We start from the raw sequence: 19,171 nt of genomic DNA on the forward strand, positions 1-19,171 counted from the left end.
GGGATTATAGAAATAGTTATTCAGCAAAAGCAGAATGGAAAGGAGATAGGGCAGGAAAGAGTCAAAATGGTAGGGTGAACAATTAGTTAAAAAGCCACTGCATCTGGAGTAGATCTATATTGTCCATTCAGGTTCCCCAGTGGAAATTATGAAATAATTGTCTGGAATTACTTTTTTCCATTACTTCACTTCTCTGAATCTAGCGAATAGGCTCAGAAATATTTTTTTTGATTTGGTTGCATAGTTTCCAAAGATTAGGTGCATCCAAAGAGGCTGTAGTTTTTACTTAATGTGTGTATGTATTTGGTATGATGGATTGAAATTCTGGCAGTGTGTGCACAAAATAGTTTGAATTACACGTTTTCGAATATGGCTGTACGTAGTTTTCTATCAAGATGGATTTTGGAGAAGGCTTTGTTGAATTTTGGTTTCCTTTAATTTCAGTTTTAGCAAGCCATAAGTAAGATGGCTTGTTTTCCCAGTTAAATTCCATGACTTTGTCAGTTTAATTGATTCCAGAATTGTTGCATACTGCATTGGGTTGTTTTTTTGTTTTCATCCTCTTAGCATACAGTAGTGGTGCAAGTGGTTAAAGTTACTGGACTAATGGCAGATGAACATCTAGTTCATGAATCTTTAAGGATAGGAAATGTCATTCTTAGCCAGACTGGCTTGTCAAGCAACTCCAAATCTGCAATAATGTGGTTGACTACCCTCTAAAATGGTCTACAAGGTCACTTAGTTGCATCATAATCGCTATGTCAAAACAGAAAAAGGATAAAACTGACAGAATATGCAGCATCGACCTAGGCACTAAATTCATAGTGGTTCAACCCATCAAGACAGTACTGGTTTTTTTTTGGTTTATAAAACCAATTTAACTAGTCCTGCTCTTCTACCCTTTTGCCATGTAGCCTTGCAAATTCTTTCCTTTCAGATGCTTGCCTTTTGAACACTACAATTGAATCTGCCTCCTCATCTCCCTGGCAGTGCACTTCATACCCTAACTACTCACTTTTTCTTTAAGAAAAATTTCCTCGCATCGCTTTTTTGATTCGTTCGCCAATCACCTCTATTCTATGTCCCATAGTTCTTGATCCCGCTGCAATGGGAACTGTTTACTTCTATCTATATTACTATGCCCTTTGTAATCTTAGATACCTCTACCACACAACTTATAGCCTTTCTTTTTAAAGAACAACCCCCAGCTTCTCCAGTCTGTCTACATAACTAAAGTCCCTCATCCCTAGAGTCATTTTGATAAATCTCTTCTGTACCCTTTAAATCTTTCCTGAAGTGTGGTACCAGGAAATGGACACTGTATTCCAGTTCTGCCAAAGCAGTGATCTGTAACGGTTCCTTCCTTGCTCTTGTACTCTGTGTTCATGAAGTACAGGAGCCATTTGCATTTTTAATAATTTCTCAATCTGCCCTGCTCCTTTCAGCAAAATGTTCTCACAGATGCTGTTCTTGTAACTCCTTTTAGAATTGTATTTAGATTATATTGCCTCTTCTCATTCTTCCTATCAAGATGCGGCACGTCACATTTCTCATTACCTTTTGGCTTATTCCACCTGCCTACTACCATCTTCACAGTTCACTGTGCCTCCAAGTTCTGTGTATCTGTAGGTTTGGAAATTGTACCTGAAAGACAAGTTCAGATCATCAATATGTAGTAAGAAAAGCAATTGTCGTAACACTGACCCCTTGAGAATACCAATGTAAATTTTCTTGTCTGAAAAAGCAATCTTTCAATACTACCATGTGACAGCATTGTGGATAGAAACTTGGGTACAGTGCCTTTTATTCCACAGCCCTCAGTCTTGATAAACCTTCAGTGTGACACCTTATCAAATGCCTTTTGTGCACAGCAAAGTCAATCCCAGCCCCTTTAAACATCTGGGGACTGATATCTAAAATGGGAAAGTTCCCACACAAAATGTTAGGCTGTTGCTTGACTTATCTGTCAGGCGTGATTAATTGAGTATGAGTAACTACAGACTGCACCACCACAATTTCAAGTATGTCCTGTCCCACCTCCATTGGAGGTGGTACAGTGATGTTCAAATGGGGGAAAGTAGCCCTGTGAGTGCTCAGTATTGACTCGAGACTCCATGAAGTCTCATGGTATCAGGTCAAGCTTGGACATGGGACCCACCTGATTGTCACCTACCATCCTTCTTCAGCTGATGAGTCAATGTTTCTTCCCATTGAACAACGTTTGGAAGAAGTACTGAATGTAGCAGTGGTGATTTGGTAACACCACCCATTGACTGAGCTGGTTGACTTCCAATCAACTTAACTGACAGCACGGGACTGTGATAGATGGTTAGCAAGCCAACACAAGGAACAAAAGAAATGCTGGAAGAAGTCAGCATTTAAATGAGTGTGGCATGAAGGAGTCTTCATAAAACTGATACCAAAGAGCAAATTTAAGCTTTCTGTGACTGCATGCAATAGGACCTAGCCATGATTCAGGTATGGGCTGATAGGTAGCAGGTAGTGTGTGCCAGAATTGCCAGGTATTGATCATCTCCAACAAGAGAGCCCTAGTAACCTATCCTTAATGAGCATCACTGAATCTTCAGTCAATATCCTGGGGTTCCCACAGAGAACTTAACTGGGATCAACCACTGCCTTTGCAGTTTAATGCATGTGGAGTATGCCTACAAAAATAAGTCAGAGGTGGGTATCTTGTGGTGAGTCATTTTGCTGCTTGATACCCCAAAGCCTTTCCACCACTTATAGCATGATGGAATGCTTCCTGCTCGCCTTGAAGGGTACAACTTCAACACCATCCAGGATAAAGCTGGATTGGAAACCCATTCAACACTGAACATTCATTCCCTCTACCAGTGTTGCACTATGTTTGCCATCTATAAAATGCATTTCTTTACTGCCTTAGCTATTTAGGCAGTGCTTCCTAAAACCTCAAGGATAAAGGCAGCAAGAAGATGGGAATTTGAGGTTTCCCTCCAAATTGCACGCCTGAATTGGGGAAGTATTGCCTTTCCTCTGACACTGTATTTAAATTCTGGGGCTTCCTATGAACAGCACAGTAAGGAGCACCTTCGCTAGAAGGACTGCAGTGGTTCATGAAGGTGGCTCATCACTATCACTACCTTCATGGCAGTCAGGAATGGTCTATAATTGGTGGCCTTTCCCATGATACCTACAACTATCTAACCAGTCCAGGTGAAGGGTCTCAACCCAAAACATCGACCAGGCATTTCCCTCTACAGATGCTGCCTGACCCACTGAGTTCTTCCAGCTGTTTGTTTCTTTTGTGTTCCAGATTCCAGCATCTGCAGTCTGTCCCAATAAACTATCTTAAATATATTTAATGGGTATTTCCTTACTAGCTGAAGCAGCTGCAGTAAACATCCTAATTCTGTATCGTTTACAAAAGTCCAGACCTATCAAAGTACAACCACATAAGAATTTGGATAACTCCCAAGAAAGGGCCAAGGTCACATTAAATTCCTATTTGAAGTAATGCTACATAAACATTCACATCAGTTTGTTCTTATTTTCATCTTTTTTTTCCTCTGTCATTTCCAACCTTTGGGTCAAATATAATAACTCAGTGCAGACTTAAATATCTCAGTAGCAATGACGCTGCTTTATGCAAAATATTAATTTTAGCTGAGTAGTGGCTACCAGTGTAATCTTTGCACTTGGCCATCCATGTGAATTTTATCACAGAACTGTTGTTTTTGCACTCTGTTTCTGGCTATTCATCACATGAATCTTAGCAGAGAATTTAGTGACCTATTTTACTCTGACCATCACAGACAAGTCCAATTCCATACTTGATGTTAATTAAAGAAACTCACTGGAAAATGGTTAACAAACTTGTTTTGTTCTCTTTCCACCGCTCCTGTCTTTCTGCTCTGTTCCGTTGAAGTACAAGTCCTATTGCAGCCTCCAGATCACTTTAGTAATTCAGAACAGACTGTGTAGAGAACCTATCATGTTTTATCTATGTGCCTCAGTTCCACACATCAGGTGATGTACTAACCTACTGAACCATAAGTTAAAATAAACTAATCAAGTAAACAGTTCTGCCACAAACCGTTTAAACTTTTTGATGCACTTGTATTCAAAAGTAATATCTTGTTAGAGTTTGTGTTCAAAGGAGATCATGAATCTGTGAAAAAGCATTTTATTGGCATTTCATTAATATGAAATTTAATGTGGAAAAATGTGAAGTGTTACACTTTAGTAGGAAGGATGAGAAGCATGTGTTAATTATAGGGAACAATTTGAAAAGTGCAGAAATCTGGGATATGTTTATCATTTAAAGTGGTAGGGAAAGTTGAGAAAGTGGTTTTAGAACAAAATGCAAGATCCCAGACTTTGAGAACAGAAGCAAAAGCATCAGTAAGTCATTTGGCCCCTCGGACATTTTCTGTAGTAGCGCCATTTCCCTTGATTGCCTTAATATCTAATAATCTGTTTGTATAAATAGAATCATACAGTACAAGAGCAAGAAAACCCTGATAGACCTTCATGAAACATTGAGTAGTGTCCAATTCTAGCATTGAATTCTGGGAAAGATGTGAGGCCCTTGGAGAGATTATATGAAATTTTCTAGAGTGATTTCAGGTTTGAGATTCTTTGGTTATGTAGATAGAATGAAGAAGCTGGGTGTGTTCATCTTGAAACAGAAGGTTGAGAGGGGATCTGATAGGTATTTAAAATTATGGGGTGTCTAGAGAGGCTGGATAAAGGGAAATTGTTACCATCAGAGGAAAGCTCAAGAAATAGAGAATATAGAATGAATCTAATTGGCTGCAGAACTAAAAATGACCACGAGAATAAACTTTACACATGTGGTTAGTGTTTGGAATACACTGCTTGAGATAGTAGTGGAGGCAGATTCAGTTATAGCTTTTCAGAAGGGAGCTGGCAAAGTATTTAAAAGAAAAGGATTTGCAACACTGAGAAGATGATGAGGTAGTAGCACTTGCTGGATTATTGTTGCTTTGAGTCACGTATGGAGTCAGTGGCCAAATGGCAACCTTGTATTGCAACCTTTTCTGTGTAATTAAGCATTTAGGCAAGTCTCTTTTTGTTCCAACTATATCAGTTTAGTATAATTTAAAAGAAAAGTGTCTGTTTGCAGAATAATTATGTAGTTTGCAGAACAGTACTTCTGTAGTTAATGTTTCCATTTTATTGATCCACCTTTCCCCATTTCACTGCATCAGTTTGTTTCTAAATCATTTGTATCAATTGTTTTCATGTGTTCAGCCTAAAACAAGCTGTGCCATTCTGAAAATAATAGAATTTGAATGTGTATCTACATGAGTGGACACCACAGTGTGTAGCAGTGAATGCTGTTGTTTCAACTCCAATGACTTGGTTTTGATTCTGACTTTGGGCATTGTCAGTGCAGAGTTTGCATGCTCTCCCTGTCGCTGCATTGATTTCCTCAGGTACTCCACTTTTCCAAAAGACATGCTGGTTGGTAAGTTAAGGGGTATAAATTGCCCCTTGTGTGGTAGGAAGATCGGTGGGGGAGTTGATGGGCATGTGAGAAACAATGTCACAAGAAAACAAATATGGGAATGCAGAGAGCGAGCATAGATTTGGTGAGCCAAATGATCTTTTCTGTTGTGAGACAGTTTTTTAAATACAAGTTTTTTTTGGGGGGGGGGGAGGGGGGAAATGCATATTTATTGCATACCCATCCTAGGTAGTACAGACAGAGTTGGACAGAAGCTGCAAAACTGGAGTGGTGCAGAAACTAAATGTCACATCTCTGTATTGTGGGACTTGCCCATAAAGGACTTTTCACGATACTTATTTAATCAGTCACTTCAGAATAAAATGGAATTGGATTTCCACACAAACCTCGTCCTCCTAGAATGCCTCAAGTTACCACATCTAAGTAAGTCTAAAGCACAGTGACATATACTTTGGCTGAGTAATGGTGAATTCTATTTGAGGCCTGTGTCATCTGCACAGTTAAAATCTAAACTGTTATTTTGGTTTTTAAGGAAAACTTTCCTTGGACTGATAGCTTGTGCTTTGCAGGATGATTTATCTTTTACTACTTTTCCCCTGTAACGTTAAATATTAATTCTTTGTGGTATGGCTCCATGGTAAATGGTTACAATCTGACTGTCTTTACATAGAGCCCTTTTTTAATCTAAGGTACAACTTGATAATCAGTAGTTAATCGTGGAGGGAAACCACAACATTAGGTGCTAATCTGACATGTGGGCCAGTGTTATTGGGTGCCAGTAAGGTCTTTTTAATCTGTGATAATGAGATTTGCTGTACTATCAGTGCCACCATCTACATTGTTCATTACAAGGTTGGGATTGACCCTGGATTCTTCCTGGTTTGGGTGGTTCAGTTGCCCACTGGATATAGTCACTGAACTATAAGGGATATCAAAAGGATATAATTTTTAAATCTCTTATGTCACTAACTGTATTGTTTCGGATTGTTTATAGTCGATGAGGCTAATTTTGAATATTTATATTTCTGAATCTCAATTGTTGCTAAATTCACTGGTTTAATGAACCTTGAGTAAAACTGTTTACTGCATAACAACCACAGAACTGGTTGTTTACACTTTAGGAATGTAGTGTTATTCCTTAGTTTATATTCCAAGAAATTTAGGTCCAATTTGAATTTATTGAAATGTTGCTAGTATTTATTTGACCAACTAGCTTGATGATGGCACCATTACAAAGAATGCTGTAGGTCTAAGTGTAAGGAAAAAATTGTGCCTATTCAATTAAATGTTGCAAAATAATTTTAACAGATTCTGAGCTGTACCACCATGTAGCAATAATCAGTAAAGTAAATCAAATGCTAAATCATGCAACAAAATTACTGAAGTGCAGGTCTGACAAAAGTCCTGGCCAAAATGTCTAGTGCCTCATGTCTAGTTCTAATCAAGGAGGTGTATTCAAACCTTGGGTCAATTCAGTCAAAAGTCAAAGGGCTAATACCAGGAAAGAGAGAATAAATGTGTGGGGTGGGGGAAAGAAACTTTTCAGTCTTACATGACTATCTAAAAGGTCAATCTAAAAATGTAAGTCAGTCAAAACAATGGCTGGCACAGAAACAGAAGATACTGGAAATAGTTATCAGGTAGTATCTGTGGGGAGAGAAATGGTGAAGGTTTCAAGTTGGTGATCTTTCCTGAAGATTGACGTGAAGTTTGGGTCAATTTTTGGGGAATCTCACGGAGACCCATCAACACATGGTGAGGTCTTGCTGGCAGAAATGTCATGGAGATGATGAAGAAAGCAAATTAAGGTTGTGAAATAATTTCGGAAAAACAAATGTTGTAATGGGTCTCCCTACACGAGTAAACCAATATTAGGCAAATGGAATGTCATCAATGTTTGTCTGGCAATTAACTCTTAATTTATTACATTGCTAATTCTTTAAACATGATGGAGAAAAGGAAGAAAATGTTAACGATGGCTGAGAGAATCATTAACCTAGAAGACCTTTGTTATTTTCTTTCAGCAATTTTAGATTTCTAATTGAGTCCAATCTAGTAACCAGAAGGAAGTTCTTTTTACCAGTAACCACTGAGCTGAAGTAATCAAAACAATGATTTTTTTTGCATTAAAGGACTTGAACGCATATGGTTTGACCACTTTTCTCCGGTTTTATTGTTTAAATGAATTTAAGTACTTGAATTGAAAGCTAGCTTGTTTGTGCATCTTTTCATCAAATACAATTAGGTTGATACTTAAAATTACCAGTGATTGGAATTGAACAGTAATCTTGGGCACTACTTGATTTTTGAACCACTTCAGCTTGAGATTGGAATCCTTCAGCAGTATTTGTAGTAAAGATTTAATTTTACTTGGTCACTTTCTTTTTGCAGTGCCAACTGTTATTGCATTTTGTGACTTAAAAACATTATCAATTAGGCTATAATTACTGCTGGTTCTTCACAAGACAAGGGAGCAGAAGTGGGCCATTCGGCCCATTCTTGAAATATAAAGTTGATTACTGTGGGATGGTGGAACTAAAATTGGGTCAGTTTTATCACATTAGGAACAGTTCCTGTTTGTGCTTTCGAATGTTCCTTCTGTATTTGCCTATCTCAGTTTTAAGTAAAGAAACAAACCATGTACTTGAATCAGGTATTCAGGATAACCAAAACCACCAAACAAATCTGGAAGTTCGCCAGAAACATTTAGAATGAGAAGTTTTAACAAGCTCATTTTTGAGTAAAACTTGTAACCTGAAGCGGTTGCAAAATTGCAGGCTTAATTTCATATAATAAGACTGACTTACATTAACTGCTTTTTACTGTGACTATAATCTACAGTTTGCAGATGGACAAATTTCCATATTTCCTTCCAACATGGGTTACCTTTCCTCGAAGCAATCCCAATCCTCACTAATTTTCTCTGTAACTTATTCTCCCCATGTTCCCACTGACTTTCTCCAGGTTCTACCACTTATCTACACACTAGAGGCAATTTACAGTGGGCAATTAATCTTCCAACCCACACATCTTTGAGATGAGGGCGGAGACCAGAGCACCCAGGGGAAAACCCAGGTTCTCCAAATAACAACACGCAAACTCCACAAAGGCAGCACCAGTGGTCAAGAATGAACTCTAGTTACTGGTGTTGCGAGGCACTAACTCTACTTGCAACACCCCTCTACCGTCGACTTGATTGCTGCCTTACCAAAGTTGGAGTACGTCCTTTTTAGAAACGCAACATTTCAAAATCTAAATTCTGTTTTTATGTTGCTTTTAATGTGGCAAACGTGCCTTAGATGAACATTCTCATTTATGCTGAATTACATTAGTGTAGTTGACCAAAACTTGGTTAAAGACATAGCACATAAGGGAAAGGAGTAGATCATTTGTGTCTCTCACCATTCAGTCTCTCGCACCATTCAAGGCTATCTTTTACCTCATTCCCACTATTCCCATTTCCCTGAATTCCCTTAACGACTAAAAATCTATTGATCTGGGTCTGAGAGGATTTTGAAGATTTACCATCCACTGGCTGAATGCCTGACCACTTACTTTGAGACTGTGACTTCAAGTTCTAGAGACCCATCCAGGGAAATGTTATCCCTGCGTCTACCCTGTTGAGCCTGGTAAAATTTTGAAGCAAAAGCCGAAAATGTTAGATCAGCAACATCTGTGGTGTAACAAGTTAATATTTCCGGTCAATGAGCTTTCCTCACAACTGGGTTAGTGAGAAAATTAAGATGGTGTTAACTTGCAGAGAAGCTGGGGAAGGGATGGGCAGGAAAAAAGGAATATCTCCCCTTAGTTCAAGTGGGTTAATTTGGGGGGGTGGGGAGTTAGATGCTGATCACACTTCTTTGTGTTATGTGCTGCTGTGGGATGTGCCCAGCAAGCTTGGCTCAGTTTTTCCATTCTCCATTAATACAGCCCATGTCACAGATGGATGACTTGCAGCAGAAATTGATTTCAAAGGCAGCATAGTAGTGTAGTGGTTAGCATAACACTATTACAGCACCAGCGATTGGGGTTCAATTCCCACTGCTGTCTGTAAGGAGTTTGTACATTCTCCCCGTGACTGTGTGGGTTTCCTCCAGGTGCTCTGGTTTCCTCCCACATTCTAAAAACGTATGGGTTAGTAGATTAACATGGGTGTAATTGGGCAGCGTTGGGCCGGAAGGGCCTGTTATCATGCTACATAAATTTTTTAAAGTTTTCTAAAATTGCCAGTTCTGATACAGATAAATTGAGTGGAAGATGAGATGTTTCTCAAGCTTGCATTGTAACAGCACAGGAGGCCACTGAAGGGTCAGAGTGGAAGCAAAGAGCAGAATTAACTGGCAGGCAGTAGGAAGCTTGGGTTTGCTCCTCCAGATTAAATACAGGTGGTCTGAATATTTGGTTTCTCCAATGTGGTGTCCTCCACATAGTGAACATTGCTAGATTGGAAGAAATGTAAGCTCCTGGAAAGACTGTTTGGGTTTCTGGATGTGGGAAGGGAAGAGGTGAAAGGGCGGGTGTTGCATGAGAAAGTTCTGTAAGTGGTTAGTGGGGACAGAAGGGCAGACCAGAGAGTCACAAAGGGGCTGGTGACCACTGAGGAAATTAAGGAGTGTCTAAATTATTCACTTTCAGTTTCGGAAAACCCAAGAACCGTGCCAACCATAATGTGTATTTGGTCCAAAGCATCCAATGTATATATTTTACTTCACAATAAGGACTCTGTGAGTTATATGCAAGATGAACCGGTTGATAAAAAGTTGGTGAGGTAGCTTTCTTGGATCTCTAGATAATTGATTTCCGAATTCTATCATTTGTTCTTTTGCATGCTTCTGTTATCCACCCTGCAAGAGTCTCAAAGAAAGACAGGCTAGAATCAGTTTTTGATTCAAAATTTAAGTAAATTGTTTATAAGATGAGTTTAATCATATGGTTCATAATAAATACTGGGAATTCAAGAGTTGGGCAGAGGTGAGTGTAGTGACCATTACAAAGGAGAAGATGCTGCAGAAGCTGAAAGACCTGATGGTGGATAAATCACCTGGACCAAATGGACTACACCCCAGAGATGAAAGAAGTAACTGAAGAGATTGTGGAGGCATTAGTAGTGATCTTTCAAGAATCACTGGAATCAGGAAGGGACCCAGAGGACTGGAAAATTACAAATGTAATATCCCTATTTAAGAAGGGAAAGAGGCAAAAGACGGGAAATTATAGGCTGGTTACCCTGACCTCAGTGGTTGGTGAGATTTTAGAGTACATTATTAAGAATGAGGTTTTGGAGTACTTGGAAGTACATGATAAAATGGGGTGAAGTCAGCAGTTTTGTTAAGGAGAGATCTTGCCTGACAAATCTGTTAGAATTGACAGTGGACATTATTTACTTTGACTTTCAGAAGGCCTTTGACAAGATGCTGCATATGAGGTTGTTAAACAAGATAAAAGCCCATGGTGTTAGAGGCAAGGTACTAACGAATAGAACATTGGCTGACTGGTAGAAGACGGAGTGGGGATGAAGAGGTCCTTTTCAGGACGGCTGCCAGTGACCAATGGAGTTGCGCTAGGGTCAGTGTTTGGACTGCAACTTTTCACTTTTTACGTTAATGATCTGGCTGAAGGAACTGATGGCATTGTGGCCAAGTTTGCGGATGATACTGAGAAAGGTGGAGGGACAGGGCAGGGAGTGTTGCAGAGGCAGGGAGTTTGCTGAAGAACTTGGACTGGTTGGGAGAGTGGAATGTAGCGCAGGGAAGTATGAGGTTATGCATTTTGGTAGGAAGAATAAAGGTGTAAACTATTTTCTAAATGAGGAGAGAATTCAGAAATCAGAGATGCAAAGGGACTTGGGAGTCCTAATTCAGGATTCCCTTAAGGTTAACTTGCAGGTTGAGTCAGTAGTAAGGAAGGCAAATGCAATGTTAGCATTCATTTCAAGAGGACTAGAGTATAAAAGCAAGGATGTACTGCTGAGGCTTTAAAAGGCATTGATCAGACTGCATTTGGAATATTGTGAGCAATTTTGGGTCCTGTATCTAAGGAAAGATGTGCTGGCATTGGAAAGCGTCAGGACCCTCTCCAATGCCAGCACATCTTTCCTTAGATACCGAGAATGATCCTGGGAATAAAAGGCTTAACATAAGGTGCATTTGATGACTCCGAGCTGTACTCGATTGGGGGGTGGGAAATCTCATTGAAACCTACCGAATACTGAAAGGCCTGGATAGAGTGGACATGGAGAAGATGTTTCCTTTAGTAGGAGAGTCTAGGATCTGAGAGCACAGCCTCAGAATAAAGAGTCATCTCTTTAGAACTGAGATGAAGAATTTCTTCAGATAGAGGGTGATGAATCTGGAATTCATTGCCACAGAGGGCTGTGGTGGCGAAGTCATTGGGTGTATTTAAGGCAGAGATTGATAGGTTCTTGATTGGTTAAGGGGAGAAGGCAGGAGAATGGAGGTTGAAAAGAAAAATCAGCCGTGATTGAATGGTGGAGCAGACTTGATGGGCTGAATGGCCTCATTCAATCCTATATCTTATGGTCATTCAAACTACTGAAAAGTGAGAGGAATGCACCTGGTGTGGAATCTTGTAAGAGCTGGCGGAAATTTCTGGTAGAATTTTGTTTGTGAGATCAGCTCTTGTTCTAAACTCGAACACGGGCATAGTTGTCTTTTAGTAGCATAATGCCTCCATCGCAGGAATCAATCTGCTGAACCTTCATTGTACTCCTTGATCACAGTTACATTGTGGGTAGAGCAATGAGACTGGTGCACAATATTCCAGGTGCAAGTCTTACCAGGCCCCTATTTAATTACAATTAGAGTACAATTTGGCTTTCTAATTGTTTGCTGTACTGCATGTCAGTTTTCAATGATTGTGTTCCAGGACACCCGGATCCCTCTGAACATCAATGAACATAAGATATCTTTATTAGTCACATGTACATCGAAACACACAGTGAAATGCATCTTTTGCATAGTGCTCTGGGGGCAGCCCGCAAGTGTCGCCATGCTTCCAGCGCCAACATAGCATGCCCACAACTTCCTAACCAGTACGTCTTTGGAATGTGGGAGGAAACCCACGCAGTCACGGAGAACGTACAAACTCCTTACAGACAGTGGCCCGGGTTGCTGGCACTGTAATAGCTTACACTAACCGCTACAATACTGTGCCTGCCCCTTGAACAAAACTCAGCTGAGGCATCTATCTGATGTTTTGTTTTATGGTTATCTGTGAATAAATCCATATTTTGTTCTGTATTGTGGGGGAAGCAAGAAAATTGAACCTTGTTTTAATTGGTAGTGTTTACCCAATACTATTTAAACTCGGTCTCTTTTTGTCTTCTCAGGATCCTTCAGTAACTCAGGTGACTAATGCCAACCAGCAAGGTATTGATGATTTTAATCCATTCACTGAGAATAGCAGGCTGGTAAGTTTCGACATTGTTGATAACTCATTCCTCCTTTTGAGTTCCATAGAGTGAACTTTAATAGTGGTCCTTATTTCTAGTTCAGGAGTTGTACATGTCTTCACCTGCAGGCTTTTGCAGGTTTGCTATATGAGTAAAGCAAAGTGACTGTTTAGCTCCTTTCTGTGCACAACTGTTTTAGGCTACACTTGAGATCTCAATTTTAGCTGAGGGAGGAGATCCAGAAATGTTGCAGTGTTTGCTCATCAGGGTGTATGTGTTTTTGAGTAATGATTAATTGTTGGGAGGAAGAAGAGAGTAGAATGGTATCGAACATAAACCAGGACAGAGTGATAATTTGTTGGTTAAACTTGCTGTTCTCCACAAGATACTGGAAATCCCTCAAAAAATCTTGGTATGTAAGCTATCAGACTTTGATTTTTTTTGTTCATGTTACCGCATATGAGAAGGGACCCAATCATGCTGGACCCTACTCACTTTTTCTCCTTCCTAATTTCCTGCTCCCAACCTATCAGGAAGATGTTAACCATCCACTGGGAGTACAACCCACACTATCTATGCTACCTTGGCCAAATGTACTTGATTGTAAGTATGGGGTGCAAATTCAGCTAAGATGCATGCATTTTCAACATTGCTTACCTGGATTGGGATCTAGGATCTTCCCATTCCTAATCCAGGGCACTAAACCAATTGTTGTAACCCCCCCCCCCCCCCCCCCCCCCCCCCCCCCCCCCCCACCCATTAGCCTTCTGGTTTAAGATCAGTTAACTTAAGTAGGAGATCGGATGCAATGTTCATTTATATTAACTTAATCCAGGATTAGACTTAAAATGAGAAGAAAATACTTGTGATATGTTATTTAACTGTGTAAGTTGAAAGGGTTTTTGTTCATACATGCCATATCTCTCAAAGTCAAATTTTGATGAAATGAAAGTAATGTAACCCAGTAGGGCTGAGATGTGTAATTCTGACCTAAATTAGTAGTATTTAGATAAAGCATTCAGAAACCAATTTATTCTGTTCAGTGCTTAGTGTTTTAAATCCTTGTTAAATTAAATTTGTTAAACAGCTGGTTTAGGATAAGTCAAACGTTTTTAATTGACCTGTTTTATAGGACATGCAAGTACGCAAAATAAAACTTATTTATAGTAGACTAGTTAAAATGATTCTACAAATGGATTAACAACAATTGTGCTTCAATAATACTAATCTGAATTAAAATAAGAATTTATTTGCCATTTTGGTTGCACAATAAATTTTGAATTTTAAACTTTCAGTGTAATATAAAATTGAATAAGACAGATAAAAGTTAATTCTTTTATTTCACTAGTGCAGATGGGTATAACATTGCAGTATTTGAATGAAAACAATACATTCACATGCTGTCTTGGCCTAAATTCCTGTCCCTGCCACCCCAGCGAAGCATAAAACGGTTGTTCAGTTTGTAGCTTGCTGTTGCTGATACAGGTTGGCTACTGTGTCTGTTCATAAACAGAGTGCACTTCAAAAATTATGTGGCAATATGAGCTATATACATAAGTGTTAATCTTTTGTTGCATATTTTCTATAATCACAAATGATGCTTATTACAGATTAGATTCCCAGTTTGTAGAAAGGATCTATTGATGCTTTATTCAAAATTAGCACTTTAGTATGTTCCTAATTGTGTGTGTATGGTTTTTTACTCCTTTAGACTCCTGCTGCATCAGATACCAAAGTACTAGCTGGACAGAAGACTACCCCTTCTCAGCCAGCCATTTTACAGCCTACAGTGGAACCCAGTCCTCAGGTATGCTAAAATAATTGAACATTATGGAAGTCCATTGTACAGTGAGCACAAATAAACAATTAAAGCAAAACCTTAATAGAAGCTAACAATTCAGTTGGTGGCACTCTTTCCTGTGAATCAGAAGACTTGTTGGTTCAATCTACACAATAGATGAACACAAAATCTAAGTTGGGCAATGTAATGCTGTATTGAGAAGTGCTACGTTATCAACAAGACTATCTCCCACCCAGGTGGGAATCTGGAATGAATGTCCCTTCCTAATCTATTGCACAGAGGCCCCATTAGCCTTCTGGTGTGGCATCTATCAGATATTTTAAAAGGCCTGTGGTACTCTGAGGGGAAGCTAGATCTAAATCCTAACCAACAATTTTCTCTTTCACACCTGGGTAACTCTGTGTGGGGAAACTCTCACCTCTTCAGTCTTAATATTCTGGATCAAATCCTATTCCAGAGAATAAGCACATAAACCGAGACTGCTCATGCAGTGTTGAAGCATTTGGAGAGGTGTCTCACTTTGGATGAGACATTGAAAGGAGGGCTTGCCTGCTATCTTAAGTATATGCAAAAAGTCCTGTGACACCATTTCATAAAAGAGCATGGGAATTTTCCATGATGTCCTGACCAATATTTATTCCTCATTTTATGACTTAAAAGGAATGTGAAAGACGAGTACCATTTTCTTTTCTTTCCATACTTTGATGGTATTAGTCACTCTACATTCACTTTATTAGAAGCAGTAGATACATCTGCTTATAGTGGGGTTGGTTAATATAACATGTCCACTTCCATCAATTGTAGTGTTCTAGAATAAACAGGATTTATAGATTCTATATAAATGCAAATTAGTTTTCAAAATTTTTAAGTAGCCACAAATAATGTGGATGTCTGAAGTCTGGCATGCGTTTTCAGTCTTTTATCTTGAGGTGCATTTGTCTCCTTTCCTCTGCTCACTTTCTCACTGTGAAGAAAACGACTATACCAATTGCTGTTTTATATTTTATACCATACTTTATTATATATAATATATATAATACATACATGTGTTTTGGAGCAATGAAGTATTTTGTCCTCATCCCATCCTGCATCTCTTCCCTGATTTGAGGAAGTATTTGGGCATTATTTTCAAAAGAAATAGAAAAGTAGCATGAATCTTTCTGCTCTACCTTACAGCAAGACCATGGTTGGTCCTGTTCTTACTTTCCCACCCAATCCCACCATGGTTTAAGGAAATCAAGTGTTCAGGATCTTTCAAGTATACTGAACTGAACACCTATAGTCCATTGGAGTTGAATTCCAAAATTTCACAATCCTTCTGAGTAAACATACTTTGCCAGTGGCCTTCTCATAATCAGAACATCTTTTGTACCAGAGCACTTCACAAGCAGAAAAATGATTGAGCTGCTGAAGAGTAGACAATCCACCAAGCTCACTTAATCAGTCCATTAGGGTGTTAGTTGCCCCGTTTATGCAGTTCCTTAAATGACGATCCCTTTGTATAAGATAACTTGGGCTTTGTTTGTGATTATAAATTTGTATAAATATTGAAAGTATGGAACTGTTTCAGATACTTTTCCCATTTGCCATTGTACTTGTAACAGTGTGATATACTGAGCTCCCAATGTGCCAAGTTAAGAGGTCATTGAAATCTCAGTACTTTTTTTTTCTGGTTAAGGGAATATTTCTGGAATGACAAGAAACACAAATGCTCATTCTAAAATGTTATATATTGCCTGTGAATGAAGATGAAGAGTTCTTGGATGTTTACCACATGCAACAAAGGTTTTAGGAAATTTAGAAATGCTACATAATGCAAAGAAAAAGTTGAATTGCATTGAAAATCAAAAAAACTACAGATGCAGGAAATCTGAAATAGAACAAAGTGAGGAAATGCTCAGCAGGTTAGGCAGCGTCTGTGGATAGAAAAACAGTTGACATTTTGGTTGATATGTCATTGTCCTGGCTCAAGCTTGCTTGGTTTGTGTGTTCTTGCAACTTTTACAGGGTCCCCTTAACTTGCTAACATCCCACAACTGTGTATTAATAAACTCCCTCATTATTATTTATTCTTCTGTCCCATTTCTTGATAGCATTCCGATAATAGAGAAGCACAATGCATTACTTCTGAATTCAACTTCACAGGCAACTAACCAGCACTAGGATGAGAAAATGGGGAACTACAGTTAGCCTTGCATCATTAGTAGGAAATTGCTAGAACCTATTATTAAGAAAATTATAGCATGGCACTTAGAAGATAATAGGATTGGGCAGAGTCAATATGAATCTATGAAAGAGAAATGATTTTTGACAAACCTGTTTGAGGTTGTATCTAGCAGATGTTGATGTATTTGGACTTCAAGTCTTTGACCAGATAACAGAATGGTTACAGCACAGAAGGAAGCCGTTCATCCCATCATGTTCATCCCAGCTCATGGTACCACACAAAGTTGAAGTATGTACGATTGGAAGTAATACACTGGTGTGAGTTGGTCATTCGTTAACAGGACAATTTGGTTGGGGGGTGGTGGAAGATGTCTGAATAGTTGGTGCAGCCCTAGCTGTTTGCATTTGTAACAATGATTAGGAAGATGTCTAGGTTTGGGTTGTAATGAAGATGTAGGGAGACCTTGTGGTGATATCAATAGGCTAAATGAACAGGTGAGGACATGGCAGATGGAATATAATGTAGAAAAATTAGGTCAACCTAACTTTGGAGGAAAAGATAAAGTGGATTTTTTTTAATGATCAGAGAGTAAAAGATGTGGGTGTTTAGAGGGACCTGGGTGTTCCATACACATCACTGGACGGTAATGTGCGGGTACAAGCAAACATTTAGGAAGGCATGCACTACAATGGTCTTTACGCAAGCCAGTTGGAGTACAAGAGCAAAATGTCTTGAAAATGTCTGAGTGAGACCACGCCTGGAATATTGTGTAGATCTAGTCTCCCTGAAGAAGGACGTACTTGTGATAGCAAAAGTGATCGGAAGTTCACCAGATTAATTCCTGGGTTGCAGTCTTGTCCTAAAGAGATTATGTAAACTGAGTCTATACTCTTGATTTTAGAAAAATGACAGGTGACCTCATATGGGGATGTGGAGTTGATGTTTTTGCTGTATTTGAACCAGGGGCCATGGTCACAAAAGCAGGGTTGGCCATTCAGGACTGAGATGAGATGAAATTTCTTCACTCAGATGGTAGTAAATCTTTAGAATTGCCCAAGGGAACTGTGAAGACTCATTGAATATATTTACTAAGTCACTAATTATATGTAAGATGGAGAGAAATAGATTTTTTAGGTGATGAGAGAATTGAGGGATTATGGGGTTCATGTAGGAAAGTGGTGCCAAGGTGAATGCTGAGGCAGGCACAAGTTGCTGAATAGCCTGCTGCTTCTATTTCTCAGCTTACAAGCTGTTAATCCAAGCAAAAAAACATTTAATATGGTTACAAACCAGAGCTTTCTTTAAAGAAGTAAATTTGATAGATTACTCTTTCAAAGTTTGTCTTTAGTTGTGATATTTGACATCAGAATTATTCTACATGGTATTTTATAAGAATTGCTATTAGATTAGTAGCAATGCTTTTTACATTATTATAGTAAACAGAAGTCAGTCTCAAAAGTTCCACCCTGCTTCATTTAAGGGTGCAGCCAAGGGCTGCTCACTTTTTAAATCTCCAGTTGAAAGTTTATTTCAAACAACTTTTATTAGGCAGTTATAATATTATTGATGCAATGCATCTGTCCCTTGTACAAGATATGGCAATATTTCACACTTCAAATGATTGGAATGGTAGTTTTTTTTTTAGTTTTTTACTCTTCATTCTAAATGTTTTTATTTTGCAGTTTGGGGTGTTAGCGTGCTTCCCCAAGAGTGATCATGATCACTCCAGGTAGTAGTGGGAACTTTTGAGATGGGCCCTTACACCAGCTGAAGATCATGGAGATAGACTGTTTAGCTTGTATTGCAGATACTACTGTTACATCAGGCCAGGAGGTTTCTGACTACCTTATCCAGTCCATTGTCTACTCCAATTAACAATGACAAGTACTCAGAGACCTGCAGATTATTAGGGGGAACTCCTTTCGAGTATAACGACAAGGTGAGAAGGAAGATAGAGTAAGGTAGGCAATCTAGCTGCATATTGAAAAAGGCAGATGTGCTAAGTGTAATATTACAACTTGGGTTACTGATTCATGTTTTCAGTTTTTGTATTTTATCAATTATCCTATGTATCATTTTGGCTTGGAAAAAATCTGTCTTGGTATCATGATGTGTCTCAAACACAGACATCTCAAACTAAAATTCTAGTGAGAATGTAAACCAATTTCTTTTTCATCAGTTGGGGCTCTATATGTGCAACTGAATAAGTGACCATTCAAGTTGATGGTGGGGAAGTACTAAGATGCTGCCCCTTTTTGCTGTTTGGAATCTCATTCATCATTGTTTCTCTTCCCCCACCTCGCCACCACCCAATCCCTT

The 19,171-nt window shown here is 39.0% G+C and overlaps 1 protein-coding gene across 1 annotated transcript in view; it reads left to right on the forward strand.

The window, feature by feature from the left end:
* scamp2 (secretory carrier membrane protein 2) overlaps positions 1 to 19,171 on the forward strand; it is a 37,281-nt gene that overhangs the window by 3,007 nt on the left and 15,103 nt on the right. Inside the window, exons 2-3 of the mRNA XM_052042605.1 lie at positions 12,822 to 12,902; positions 14,596 to 14,691. Coding sequence (XP_051898565.1) covers positions 12,822 to 12,902; positions 14,596 to 14,691 — 177 coding nt within the window. The remainder of the gene's footprint in view (positions 1 to 12,821; positions 12,903 to 14,595; positions 14,692 to 19,171) is intronic.

The sequence above is a fragment of the Pristis pectinata genome, chromosome 32 (assembly GCF_009764475.1).
Source record: "Pristis pectinata isolate sPriPec2 chromosome 32, sPriPec2.1.pri, whole genome shotgun sequence".
NCBI classification, from domain to species: Eukaryota; Metazoa; Chordata; class Chondrichthyes; order Rhinopristiformes; family Pristidae; genus Pristis; species Pristis pectinata.